At 46.6% G+C, this 13782-nt stretch overlaps 2 protein-coding genes across 10 annotated transcripts in view; both read left to right on the top strand.

Moving 5' to 3' along the window:
* LOC124046819 (dynactin subunit 1-like) overlaps nt 1-13782 on the top strand; it is an 808447-nt gene that overhangs the window by 430700 nt on the left and 363965 nt on the right. The gene's annotated exons all lie outside the window — the stretch shown is intronic.
* Nucleotides 1-13782, top strand: part of galnt16 (UDP-N-acetyl-alpha-D-galactosamine:polypeptide N-acetylgalactosaminyltransferase 16) — a 113887-nt gene that overhangs the window by 15912 nt on the left and 84193 nt on the right. The window contains exons 3-6 of the mRNA XM_046367595.1: nt 487-585; nt 2299-2366; nt 8640-8705; nt 13201-13322. Coding sequence (XP_046223551.1) covers nt 487-585; nt 2299-2366; nt 8640-8705; nt 13201-13322 — 355 coding nt within the window. The remainder of the gene's footprint in view (nt 1-486; nt 586-2298; nt 2367-8639; nt 8706-13200; nt 13323-13782) is intronic.

The raw sequence follows: 13782 nt of genomic DNA on the forward strand, positions 1-13782 counted from the left end.
TGGGCTCCTAGCAGGTCATCAGAGACACTACAGGTGACTACACACAGACCACCTGGGCTCAGAGCAGGTCATCAGAGACACTACAGGTGACTACACACAGACCACCTGGGCTCCTAGCAGGTCATAAGAGACACTACAGGTGACTATACACAGACAGCCTGGGCTCAGAGCAGGTCATCAGAGACACTACAGGTGACTACACACAGACCACCTGGGCTCAGAGCAGGTCATCAGAGACACTACAGGTGACTATACACAGACAGCCTGGGCTCAGAGCAGGTCATCAGAGACACACGGCTCGACTCGAAAGACGCTCTCATAAAGAGAGAACATCATGCCATCATCCTTGGGCTGCTATGATATCACATGTCCTTTGCTGTTATGATAGCAAACACTCATTGGGTTTTATAGTGAGTGGGGTGTACAGTACACAATGCACAGGAGTTGTGAATACTGTAAAACAATGTTGCTTATTTTCGTTTGTAGGTGTGCCTCCGTAAATTATGACGCTAACCTTCCTCCTACGAGCATCATCATCACCTTCAACAATGAGGCTCGCTCCACCCTGCTACGAACCATCAAAAGGTAAGGTTCCACTGCTACAGGACACTAGAACACTGTTGTAGAACACTAGAACACTGCTGTAAAACACTAGAACACTGCTGTAAAACACTAAAACACTGTTATAGAACACTGCTGTAGAACACTAGAACACTGCTGTAGAACACTAGAACACTGCTGTAGAACACTAGAACACTGCTGTAGAACACTAGAACACTGCTGTAAAACACTAGAACACTGCTGTAAAACACTAAAACACTGTTATAGAACACTGCTGTAGAACACTAGAACACTGCTGTAGAACACTAGAACACTGCTGTAGAACACTAGAACACTGCTGTAGAACACTAGAACACTGCTGTAGAACACTAGAACACTGCTGTACAACACTAGAACACTGCTGTAGAACACTAGAACACTGCTGTACAACACTAGAACACTGCTGTAAAACACTAAAACACTGTTATAGAACACTGCTGTAGAACACTAGAACACTGCTGTAGAACACTAGAACACTGCTGTAGAACACTAGAACACTGCTGTAGAACACTAGAACACTGCTGTAGAACACTAGAACACTGCTGTAGAACACTAGAACACTGCTGTACAACACTAGAACACTGCTGTAGAACACTAGAACACTGCTGTACAACACTAGAACACTGCTGTAAAACACTAAAACACTGTTATAGAACACTGCTGTAGAACACTAGAACACTGCTGTAGAACACTAGAACACTGCTGTACAACACTAGAACACTGCTGTAGAACACTAGAACACTGCTGTAGAACACTAGAACACTGCTGTACAACACTAGAACACTGCTGTAGAACACTAGAACACTGCTGTAGAACACTAGAACACTGCTGTAGAACACTAGAACACTGCTGTACAACACTAGAACACTGCTGTAGAACACTAGAACACTGCTGTACAACACTAGAACACTGCTGTAGAACACTAGAACACTGCTGTAGAACACTAGAACACTGCTGTAAAACACTAGAACACTGTTAAAGAACACTGCTATAGAACACTAGAACACTGCTATAAAACACTAGAACACTGCTGTAAAACACTAGAACACTGCTATAAAACACTAGAACACTGCTATAGAACACTAGAACACTGCTATAGAACACTAGAACACTGCTGTAAAACACTAGAACACTGCTATAGAACACTAGAACACTGCTGTAAAACACTAGAACACTGCTATAGAACACTGCTATAGAACACTAGAACACTGCTATAGAGCACTAGAACACTGCTATAGAACACTGCTGTAAAACACAAAGAACACACTCCAGCCTGCTACGCACCATCAGAAAGTAAAGTACTATTGTATTTCTCACACAATAAAGAGTTAAGAATTTACCATCTTATTTAGTGTTTAATGCTGTCTCCTCTCTCTCTCCCCCTCTCCCCCTTTCCCCCTCTCTCTCTCTCTCTGTCTCTGTCTCTCTCTCTGTCTCTCTCTCTCTCTCTCTCTCGCTCTCTCTCTCTCTCTCTCTCTCTCTCTCTCTCTCTCTCTCTCTCTCTCTCTCTCTCTCTCTCTCTCTCTCTCTCTCTCTCTCTCTCTCTCTCTCTCTCTGTCTCTCTCTCTCTCTATTCTGTCTCTCTCTCTCTTCTGTCTCTGTCTCTCTCTTCTCTCTCTCTCTCTCTCTCTCTCTCTCTCTCTCTCTCTCTCTCTCTCTCTCTCTCTCTCTCTCTCTCTCTCTCTCTCTCTCTCCCAGTGTCCTGTTGAGGAGCCCTCCCTCTCTGATCCAGGAGATCATCCTGATAGATGACTTCAGTACTGATCGTGAGGCCTCCCTGCTTTTTCTCAGTTCTCCTGTATAAATAGTCTCTGGTCCTTACACGGCTCCCAGCATGAGTCTCTGACAGTAACTCTGCTCTCTGTGAGGTCCCTATCGGTTCCCTTTCGGTCTCTATGAGGTTATTTATGAGGTTCTTCTACTTTGAGGTCATTGACCTAGGAAGTTCTCTCTGTCTCCACCTGCTGTATTTGGTCTGTCAGAACACAGAGAAATGCATGAAGAGAGATTGTGAGATGGGGACAGGCATACAGGGAGACCGTGGTAGATCATAAAAACATGTTGAAGGATTTAGATAGCAGGAGAGAGACTTTGTCCAGGAATGTACACTACATCACCAAAAGTATGTGGACACCTGCTCGTCGAACATCTCATTCCGAAGTCATGTGCATTAATATGGAGTTGGTCCCCCTTCACTGCTATAACAGCCTCCAGTCTTCATGGATAGGCTTTCCACTAGATGTTGGATCATTGCTGTGGGGACTTGCTTCCATTCAGCCACAAGAGCATTGAGAAGGTTGGGCACTGATTTGGGGCGATTAGGCCTGGTTAGTAGTCGGCTTTCCAATTCATACGAAATGTGTTTGATGGGGTTGAGGTCAGGGCTCTGTGCAGGCCAGTCAAGTTCTTCCACACGGATCTCGACAAACCATTTCTGTATGGACCTCGCTTAGTGCACGGGGGCGTTGTCATGCTGAAACAGGTTAAGGAACTTCCTCAAACTGTTGCCACAAAGTTGGAAGCACAGAATAATCTAGAATGTCATTGTATGCTGTAGTGCTAAGGTTGCCCTTCGCCTCCTGAGTAGTGCAGCCGGGATGTCCTTGTCCCATCGTGCTCTAGCGACTCCTTGTGGTGTTCCGGGTGCCTGCAAGCTGACCCCGGTTGCCAGCTGGACGGTGTTTCCTCTGACACATTGGTACGTCTGGCATCCGGGTTAAGTGAGCAGGGATCTTGTTTCGGAGGAGGCATGGCTCTCGACCTTCGCCTCTCCTGAGGCCGTAGGGGAGTTGCAGCGATGGGACAAGACTGTAACTACCAATTGGCTATCAGGAAATTGGGGAGAAAAATGGGTAAAAAGTACATATATATATATACATCCAGTGGGGCAAAAAATTATTCAGCCACCAATTGTGCAAGTTCTCCCACTTAAAAAGATGAGAGAGGCCTGTAATTTTCATCATAGGTACACTTCAACTATGACAGACAAAATGAGAAGAAAAAAAATCCAGAAAATCACATCGTAGGATTTTTTTATTAATTTATTTGCAAATTATGGTGGAAAATAAGTATTCAGTTGGCACTATGCATTTGGGTAAGTAGAGTTCTCCTGTCATCCGTCGAACCCCAATTCAATCTTTAAACAATAAAATCGTTGAGTTACGCGGAAGATTAAACTACCAACGGGACATTTAAAAACTGTAACATCTTATGCTTCACGGAGTCGTGGATAAATGACGACAATATCAACATACTGCTGGCTGGTTATACGATGTACCGGCAGGATAGAACAGTGGCGTCTGTTAAGACAAGGGGCGTCGGTTTATGTATTTTTGTAAACAACAGCTGGTGCACGATGTACAAGGAAGTCTCGAGATATTGCTCGCCTGAAGTGATAAGCTGTAGACCACACTACCTAACGAGAGAGTGCTCATCTGTGTCCTTTGTAGATGTTTATATACCACCACAGACAGAGGCACTAAGACAGCATTGAATGAGCTGTATTCCGCTATAAGCAAACAAGAAAACGCTGACCCAGTGGCGGCGCTCCTAGTGGCCGGGGACTTTAATGCAGGGAAACTTAAATCCGTTTGACCAAATTTCTATCAGAATGTTAAATGTGCAACCAGAGGGGAAAAAATCTGGACCACCTTCACTCCACACAGAGACACATACAAAGCTCTCCCTCGCCCTCCATTTGGCAAATCTGACAATAATTCTATCCTCCTAATTCCTGCTTACAAGCAAAAATTAAAGGAGGAAGCACCCGTGACTAGATCAATTAAAAACTAGTCAGAGGAAGCAGACAGACTGGAATATGTTCCATGTTTCCTCCGATGGCATTGAGTAGTTTACCACATCAGTCATTTGCTTCATCAATAAATGCATCGATGACATCCCCACAGTGACTACGTACATACTCCAACCAGAAGCCATGGATTACAGGCTGCATCCGCACTGAGCTAAAGGCTAGAGCTGCCGCTTTCAAGGAGCGAGACTCTAACCCGGAAGCTTATAAGAAATCCCGCTATGCCCTTCGATGAACCATCAAACAGGCAAAGCATCAATACAGGACTAAGATCGAATCCTACGACACCGGCTCTGACGCTCCCCAGTGCTGCCGAGTGACACGAGCCTACCAGACGAGCTAAACTACTTCTATGCTTGCTTCGAGGCAAATAACCCTGAAACATGCATGAGAGCACCAACTGTGTTATCACGCTCTCCGCAGCAGATGTGAGTAAGACCTTTGAACAGGTCAACATTCACAAGGCCGCAGGGCCAGACGGATTACCAGGATGTGTACTGCGAGCATGCGATGACCAACTGGCAAGTGTCTTCACTGACATTTTCAACCTCTCCCTGTAGTACCAACATATTTTAAGCAGACCTCTATAGTCCTTGTGCCCAAGAACACTAAGGTAACCTGCCTAAATCACTACCGACCCGTAGCACTCACGTCTGTAGCCATGAAGTGCTTTGAAAGGCTGGTCATGGCTCACATCAACACCATCATCCCAGAAAACCCTTAGACCCACTCCAATTTGCATACCGCCCTTTCAGATCCACAGATGATGCTATCTAATATAATAATAATAATATATGCCATTTAGCAGACGCTTTTATCCAAAGCGACTTACAGTCATGTGTGCATACATTCTACGTATGGGTGGTCCCGGGGATCGAACCCACTACCCTGGCGTTACAAGCGCCATGCTCTACCAACTGAGCTACAGAAGGACCTGCTATCTCTATTGCACTCCACACTGCCCTTTCTCACCTGGACAAAAGGAACACCTATGGGAGAATGCTATTCATTGACTACAGCTCCGTGTTCAACACCATAGTGCCCTCAAAGCTCAAAACTTAAGCTAAGGACCCTGGGACTAAACACCCCCCTCTGCAACTGGATCCTGGACTTCCTGACGGGCCGACCCCCAGGTGGTAAGGGTAGGTAACAACACATCTGCCACGCTGATCTGCAACACAGAGGCCCCTCAGGGGTGCGTGCTCAGTCCCCTCCTGTACTCCCTGTTCACTCATGACTGCACTGCCAGGCACGACTCCAACACCATCATTAAATTTGCTGATGACACAACAATAGTAGGCCTGATCACCGACAACGATGAGACAGCCTATAGGGAGGAGGTCAGAGACCTGGCCGTGTGGTGCCAGGACAGCAACCTCTCCCTCAACGTGAGCAAGACAAAGGAGATGATTGTGGAAAAGGAGGACCGAGCACACCCCCATTCTCATCGACGGGGCTGTAGTGGAGCAGGTTGAGAGCTTCAAGTTCCTTGGTGTCCACATCACCAACAAACTAACATGGTCCAAGCACATCAAGACAGTTGTGAAGAGGGCAAGACAAAACCTATTCCCCCTCAGGAGATTGAAAAGATTTAGCATGCGTCCTCAGATCCTCAAAAGGTTCTACAGCTGCACCATCGTGAGCATCCTGACTGGTTGCATCACTGCCTGGCAACCACTCAGCATCCGACCGTAAAATCTACACCTGTTGTATTCGACGCATATGACTAAAATAATTGTATTTGATTTTGATTTGATTTGAAATCCCGATTCGTCCGTCGGAATGCCAGATCAGATGGTGGAGTGTGATTCATCACTCCAGAGAACACACTCTAGAGTCCAAGGGCGGCGAGCTTTACACCACTCCAGCCAACTCCAGCTGCTCGGAAACACATTTAATGAAGCTGGCGGCTAACAGTTCTTGTGCTGACGTTGCTTCCAGGGGCAGTTTCGAACTCGGTAGTGTTGTAACCAAGGACAGACGGATCACATGCGCCGAATACTACAGTTGTAGACCTCACTGTGAAATGATTACTTACAAGCCTTTAATCAACAATGCAGTTCAAGAAATAAAGAGTTAAGAAAATATTTACAAAATAAACAAAGGTATAAAACAAAGTAACACAATAAAATAACTATAACGAGACTATATACAGGGGTACCGATATAGAGTCAATGTGGAGGCTATATACAGGGGGTACCGATATAGAGTCAATGTGGAGGCTATATACAGGGGGTGCTGGTACAGAGTCAATGTGGAGGCTATATACAGGGGGTGCTGGTAAAGAGTCGATGTGTAGGCCATATACAGGGGGTGCTGGTACAGAGTCAATGTGGAGGCTATATACAGGGGGTACCGGTACAGAGTCAATGTGGAGGCTATATACAGGGGGTTACGGTACTGAGTCAATCTGGAGGCTATATACAGGGTGTTACGGTACAGAGTCAATGTGGAGGCTATATACAGGGTATTACGGTACAGAGTCAATGTGGAGACTATATACAGGGGGTACCGGTACAGAGTCAATGTGGAGGCTGTATACAGGGTTTTACGGTACAGAGTCAATGTGGAGGCTATATACAGGGTATTACGGTACAGAGTCAATGTGGAGGCTATATACAGGGGGTTCGGTACAGAGTCAATGTGGAGGCTATATACAGGGGGTACCGGTACAGAGGCAATGTGGAGGCTATATACAGGGGGTACCGGTACAGAGTCAATGTGGAAGCTATATACAGGGTATTACGGTACAATGTGGAAGCTATATACAGGGTATTACGGTACAATGTGGAGGCTATATACAGGGTATTACGGTACAGAGTCAATGTGGAGGCTATATACAGGCTATTACGGTACAATGTGGAGGCTATATAGAGGGTATTACGGTACAATGTGGAGGCTATATACAGGGTGTTACGGTACAATGTGGAGGCTATATACAGGGTATTACGGTACAATGTGGAGGCTATATACAGGGTATTACGGTACAGAGTCAATGTGAGAGCCTGATACAAAGGGAATAGGGTTCCATTTGGGATCAGATCAGAGAGAGAAAATCCTGTTAACTTCCTACAATTCTAAACATTTTATCAAAGGGTCCAAAGAAAATGTTTCAGTTTCACAACAAATTTTCTTGCAATTCTATACATTTTGCCGTGTCTAATGTACCCAAACCTACCCCTCCCCACAGTTTGGGAACCATTGCCTTAATCGCTAGAGGACTGTCCTTCATCAAGTACGCTGTCGCTGACTCCACTGCACACATCTGCTTAAACCCATAGCTCATCACTTTAAAAATAATAAACAAATATTCAACCTTTTTTTAAACTAGGCAAGTCAGTTAAGAACACATTTTTATTTACAATGACGGCCTTCCCCGGCCAAATCCGGACGACGTTGGGCTAATTGTGTGCCGCCATTTGGGACTCCCAATTACGGCCGGTTGTGATACAGCCTGGAATCGAACCAGGGTCTGTAGTGACGCCTCTAGCTCTGAGATGCAGTGCTTTAGACCGCTGCGCCACTTGGGAGCCCAAACCCAGACTACTCAGGGAGTTAAACCACTGATTACTTCCCTCCACACACACACACACACACACACACACACACACACACACACACACACACACACACACACACACACACACACACACACACACACAAACACACACAAAATCTGGCTAAAAATCAGCCAGCAGCCCAGCCAGTCAGCCAGTCAGCCAGTCAGGCAGTCAGCCAGTCAGCCAGCCAGCCAGCCAGTCAGGCAGTCAGCCAGCCAGTCAGTCAGTCAGTCAGTCAGTCAGTCAGTCATCTGGCATTGCATTGTGGATGGAAGAAGGACTTGTTCCTAAACCTAAATAATAATAATGATCCCTCAGTTTTGGTCATTTTATGTGTGAACAATAAATGCACAATCACAGATGTGTCTGAGTCTGTGAGTCTGTGAGTCTGTGAGTCTGTGAGTCTGTGAGTCTGTGAGTCTGTGAGTCTGAGAGTCTGAGAGTCTGAGAGTTTGAGTCTGTGAGTCTGAGTCTGTGAGTCTGAGTCTGTGAGTCTGAGAGTCTGTGAGTCTGAGAGTCTGTGAGTGAGAGTCTGAGAGTCTGAGAGTCTGTGAGTCTGAGTCTGTGAGTCTGCGTGTGCGTGTGAGTCTGTGTGCGTGTGAGTCTGTGTGCGTATGAGTCTGTGCGCGTGTGTGTGTGTGTTATTTGTGACATGCCTTCCTCTTTTCCAGCTGAGGACTGTCAGCTGCTCTCTCAGATCCCTAAAGTACGCTGCCTGAGGAACGGACGTCGAGAGGGTGAGTCTGTGTGTGTCTGCCTGCTGCACATAGGCTGGGGTGGTATACTAGGGTGGTATACAGTATACTGGGGTGGTATACAGTATACTGGGGTGGTATACAGTATACTGGGGTGGTATACTAGGGTGGTATACAGTATACTGGGGTGGTATACTGGGGTGGTATACAGTATACTGGGGTGGTATACTAGGGTGGTATACAGTATACTGGGGTGGTATACAGTATACTGGGGTGGTATACTAGGGTGGTATACAGTATACTGGGGTGGTATACTAGGGTGGTATACAGTATACTAGGGTGGTATACAGTATACTGGGGTGGTATACTGGGGTGGTATTCAGTATTCTGGGGTGGTATACAGTATACTGGGGTGGTATACTGGGGTGGTATTCAGTATCCTGGGGTGGTATACAGTATCCTGGGGTGGTTTACAGTATCCTGGAGTGGTATACTGGGGTGTTATACAGTATACTGGGGTGGTATACAGTATTCTGGGGTGGTATACAGTATCCTGGGGTGGTATCCTGGGGTGGTATACAGTATCCTGGGGTGGTATACAGTATACTGGGGTGGTATACTGGGGTGGTATACAGTATCCTGAGGTGTTATACAGTATCCTGGGGTGGTATACAGTATACTGGGGTGGTATACTGGGGTGGTATACAGTATACTGGGGTGGTATACAGTATACTGGGGTGGTAGACAGTATCCTGGGGTGGTATACTGGGGTGGTATACAGTATACTGGGGGTGGTATACAGTATACTGGGTGGTGTACTGGGGTGGTATACAGTATCCTGGGGTGGTATCCTGGGGTGGTATACAGTATACTGGGGTGGTATGCAGTATACTGGGGTGGTATACAGTATCCTGGGGTGGTATACAGTATCCTGGGGTGGTATACAGTATCCTGGGGTGGTATACTGGGGTGGTATACAGTATCCTGGGGTGGTATACAGTATCCTGGAGTGGTATACTGGGGTGGTATACAGTATCCTGGAGTGGTATACTGGGGTGGTATACAGTATCCTGGAGTGGTATACAGTATCCTGGAGTGGTATACTGGGGTGGTATACAGTATCCTGGAGTGGTATACTGGGGTGGTATACAGTATCCTGGGGTGGTATACAGTATCCTGGAGTGGTATACTGGGGTGGTATACAGTATCCTGGAGTGGTATACTGGGGTGGTATACAGTATCCTGGAGTGGTATACAGTATCCTGGAGTGGTATACTGGGGTGGTATACAGTATCCTGGAGTGGTATACTGGGGTGGTATACAGTATCCTGGGGTGGTATACAGTATCCTGGGGTGGTATACAGTATCCTGGGGTGGTATACAGTATCCTGGAGTGGTATACTGGGGTGGTATACAGTATCCTGGAGTGGTGTACTGGGGTGGTATACAGTATACTGCGGTGGTATACAGTATACTGGGGTGGTATAAAGTTTCCTGGGGTGGTATACTGGGGTGGTATACAGTTTCCTGGGGTGGTATAAAGTTTCCTGGGGTGGTATACTGGGGTGGTATACAGTTTCCTGGGGTGGTATACAGTATAGTGGAGTATTTGGTTTTTCAGAACTGTCAATATGTCAAAACTATTTCTTTGAAGTTTTTCCAATAAATATTAATATTTGTAGCTACTTTTTAAGTACCTGCAGTCAACTTGTGCAATACGTTTACTGTAGTTCCCCAGAACTGTTGAGCCAGTCCCATTATTTAACATGAAGTTTACTGTAGTTCCCCAGAACTGTTGAGCCAGTCTCATTATTTAACATGAAGTTTACTGTAGTTCCCCAGAACTGTTGAGCCAGTCTCATTATTTAACATGAAGTTTACTGTAGTTCCCCAGAACTGTTGAGCCAGTCTCATTATTTAACATGAAGTTTACTGTAGTTCCCCAGAACTGTTGAGCCAGTCTCATTATTTAACATGAAGTTTACTGTAGTTCCCCAGAACTGTTGAGCCTGTCACGTGTTTGTTTGTAAATAGCTCAACGGTAGAAAGCTGAACTGGAGAGCCCATAGAGTCCTGTATATATAGGAGAGCCCATAGAGTTCTGTATCTATAGGAGAGCCCATAGAGTTCTGTATCTATAGGAGAGCCCATAGAGTTCTGTATCTATAGGAGAGCCCATAGAGTTCTGTATCTATAGGAGAGCCCATAGAGTTCTGTATCTATAGGAGAGCCCATAGAGTTCTGTATCTATAGGAGAGCCCATAGAGTTCTGTATCTATAGGAGAGCCCATATAGTTCTGTATCTATAGGAGAGCCCATAGAGTCCTGTATCTATAGGAGAGCCCATAGAGTTCTGTATCTATAGGAGAGCCCATAGAGTTCTGTATCTATAGGAGAGCCCATAGAGTCCTGTATCTAGAGGAGAGCCCATAGAGTTCTGTATCTGTTGGAGAGCCCATAGAGTTCTGTATCTATAGGAGAGCCCATAGAGTTCTGTATCTATAGGAGAGCCCATAGAGTTCTGTATCTATAGGAGAGCCCATAGAGTCCTGTATCTAGAGGAGAGCCCATAGAGTTCTGTATCTGTTGGAGAGCCCATAGAGTTCTGTATCTGTTGGAGAGCCCATATAGTTCTGTATCTGTTGGAGAGCCCATATAGTTCTGTATCTATAGGAGAGCCCATATAGTTCTGTATCTATAGGAGAGCCCATAGAGTTCTGTATCTATAGGAGAGCCCATAGAGTTCTGTATCTATAGGAGAGCCCATAGAGTTCTGTATCTGTTGGAGAGCCCATATAGTTCTGTATCTATAGGAGAGCCCCTAGAGTTCTGTATCTATTGGAGAGCCCCTAGAGTTCTGTATCTGTTGGAGAGCCCATATAGTTCTGTATCTATAGGAGAGCCCCTAGAGTTCTGTATCGGTTGGAGAGCCCCTAGAGTTCTGTATCGGTTGGAGAGCCCCTAGAGTTCTGTATCTATTGGAGAGCCCCTAGAGTTCTGTATCGGTTGGAGAGCCCCTAGAGTTCTGTATCGGTTGGAGAGCCCCTAGAGTTCTGTATCGGTTGGAGAGCCCCTAGAGTTTTGTCTTTATCTGTCTACTCTGCCATTGTGTAGGTCTGTCTAGCTAGCTACAGAGACATTCATTTAGCGAGTTCGGACAACTTTTAGAATTTTTTAAATGTTGTGCTAAACATTCAGTTACATAACAGTGGTTTAAATATTCCCCATGTAATGTTATTGGAAGCTAGCATGGCTGCCATAGAATGTTGTAACAAAGATTTGTACAACTAAGATAGACCACAGCCTGTCGTTTCCAATGGGAACTAATGAGTCATAGTGGGCATAACAAGCAAGGAAGGCCGCACCAACGTGCCAAGCCGCACCAACGTGCCAAGCCGCAACAACGTGCCAAGCCGCACTGTTTCTTCACACACGGCTCACTTAACCCGGAAGCCAGCCGCACCAACGTGTCGGAGGAAACACCGTACACTTGGTGATCATGTCAGCGTGCACTGCTCCCGGCCCGCCACAGGAGTCGCTAGAGCACGATGGGACAAGGACATCCCGGCCAGTCAAACCTTCCTCTAACCCAAACGACGCCGGGCCAATTGCGAGTCGCCTCATGGGTCTCCCGGTCAGGGCCGGCTGCGACACACCCGGATCTAGTTCCCATGCTCAAGCACTGCAGTGCCTTAGACCGCTGCGCCACTCGGGAGGTCACAGATTGCAGTTTTGGGAACAGAAAACTGAATTGAGATCAAATGTTTCATAGATGAGAAAATGTGCAGAATGTCGGCCCAAAATCCATCTCCTTCCATCTTCTCCCACTGCCCGTCACAGGGCTTCCTCTCACTACCATATTTGGTAGTACCATCTTCTCCCACTGCCGGCCACTGGGCTTCCTCTCACTACCATATTTGGTAGTACCATCTTCTCCCACTGCCGGCCACAGGGCTTCCTCTCACTACCATATTTGGTAGTGCCATCTTCTCCCACTTCCCGTCACAGGGCTTCCTCTCACTACCATATTTGGTAGTACCATCTTCTCCCACTGCCCGCCACTGGGCTTCCTCTCACTACCATATTTGGTAGTACCATCTTCTCCCACTGCCGGCCACAGGGCTTCCTCTCACTACCATATTTGGTAGTACCATCTTCTCCCACTGCCCGCCACTGGGCTTCCTCTCACTACCATATTTGGTAGTACCATCTTCTCCCACTGCCCGCCACTGGGCTTCCTCTCACTACCATATTTGGTAGTGGGTGGAAACACCATGCGGATGCTTCACATTTATTCGTCCTGTGAAATATCTGGTTCATTATTCTATCTGTGGTTGAAGTGTCATGTCAATGTATCATAATGCAGAAACCTCAACGTCCCGTCTATCTACATACATGGCTCTAGGTACAGTTATCCCCAAGCTTTCAGGAAGCAGCTTTACGACTAGACATCTTGATGTTCTCTATCGGCAGTCACTGCAGAGGTCTGGCTAGCTGTTTTCTCAGGCTCATACTGTACTCTTTATCTGTGTCCTAGGACTGATCCGGTCTCGGGTACGAGGGGCAGACTCGGCCTCTGCCTCTATCCTGACCTTCCTGGACAGCCACTGTGAGGTCAACACTGACTGGCTACAGCCCATGATACAGAGGGTCAAAGAAGTACGCACTCACTCACTCACTCACTCACTCACTCACTCACTCACTCACTCACACATGCATGCACACCCAAACACACACACACACACTCTGCCTGGCTCCAGATACAGATGTTGCCTGATGACTCACACTCAAGTCTTCCTCTGTCGTTCACTAGAGACTTTAGTCTTGATCTGCTCTGTCCAATAGGGCTCCCGAGCGGCGCAGTGGTCTAAGGCAATGCAACTCAGTGCTAGAGGCATCACTACAGGCCCTGGTTCAGTGGTCTAAGGCAATGCAACTCAGTGCTAGAGGCATCACTACAGGCCCTGGTTCAGTGGTCTAAGGCACTGCAACTCAGTGCTAGAGGCATCACTACAGGCCCTGGTTCAGTGGTCTAAGGCAATGCAACTCAGTGCTAGAGGCATCACTACAGGCCCTGGTTCAGTGGTCTAAGGCAATGCAACTCAGTGCTAGAGGCATC

This window comes from Oncorhynchus gorbuscha, linkage group LG10 (assembly GCF_021184085.1).
Source record: "Oncorhynchus gorbuscha isolate QuinsamMale2020 ecotype Even-year linkage group LG10, OgorEven_v1.0, whole genome shotgun sequence".
NCBI classification, from domain to species: domain Eukaryota; kingdom Metazoa; phylum Chordata; class Actinopteri; order Salmoniformes; family Salmonidae; genus Oncorhynchus; species Oncorhynchus gorbuscha.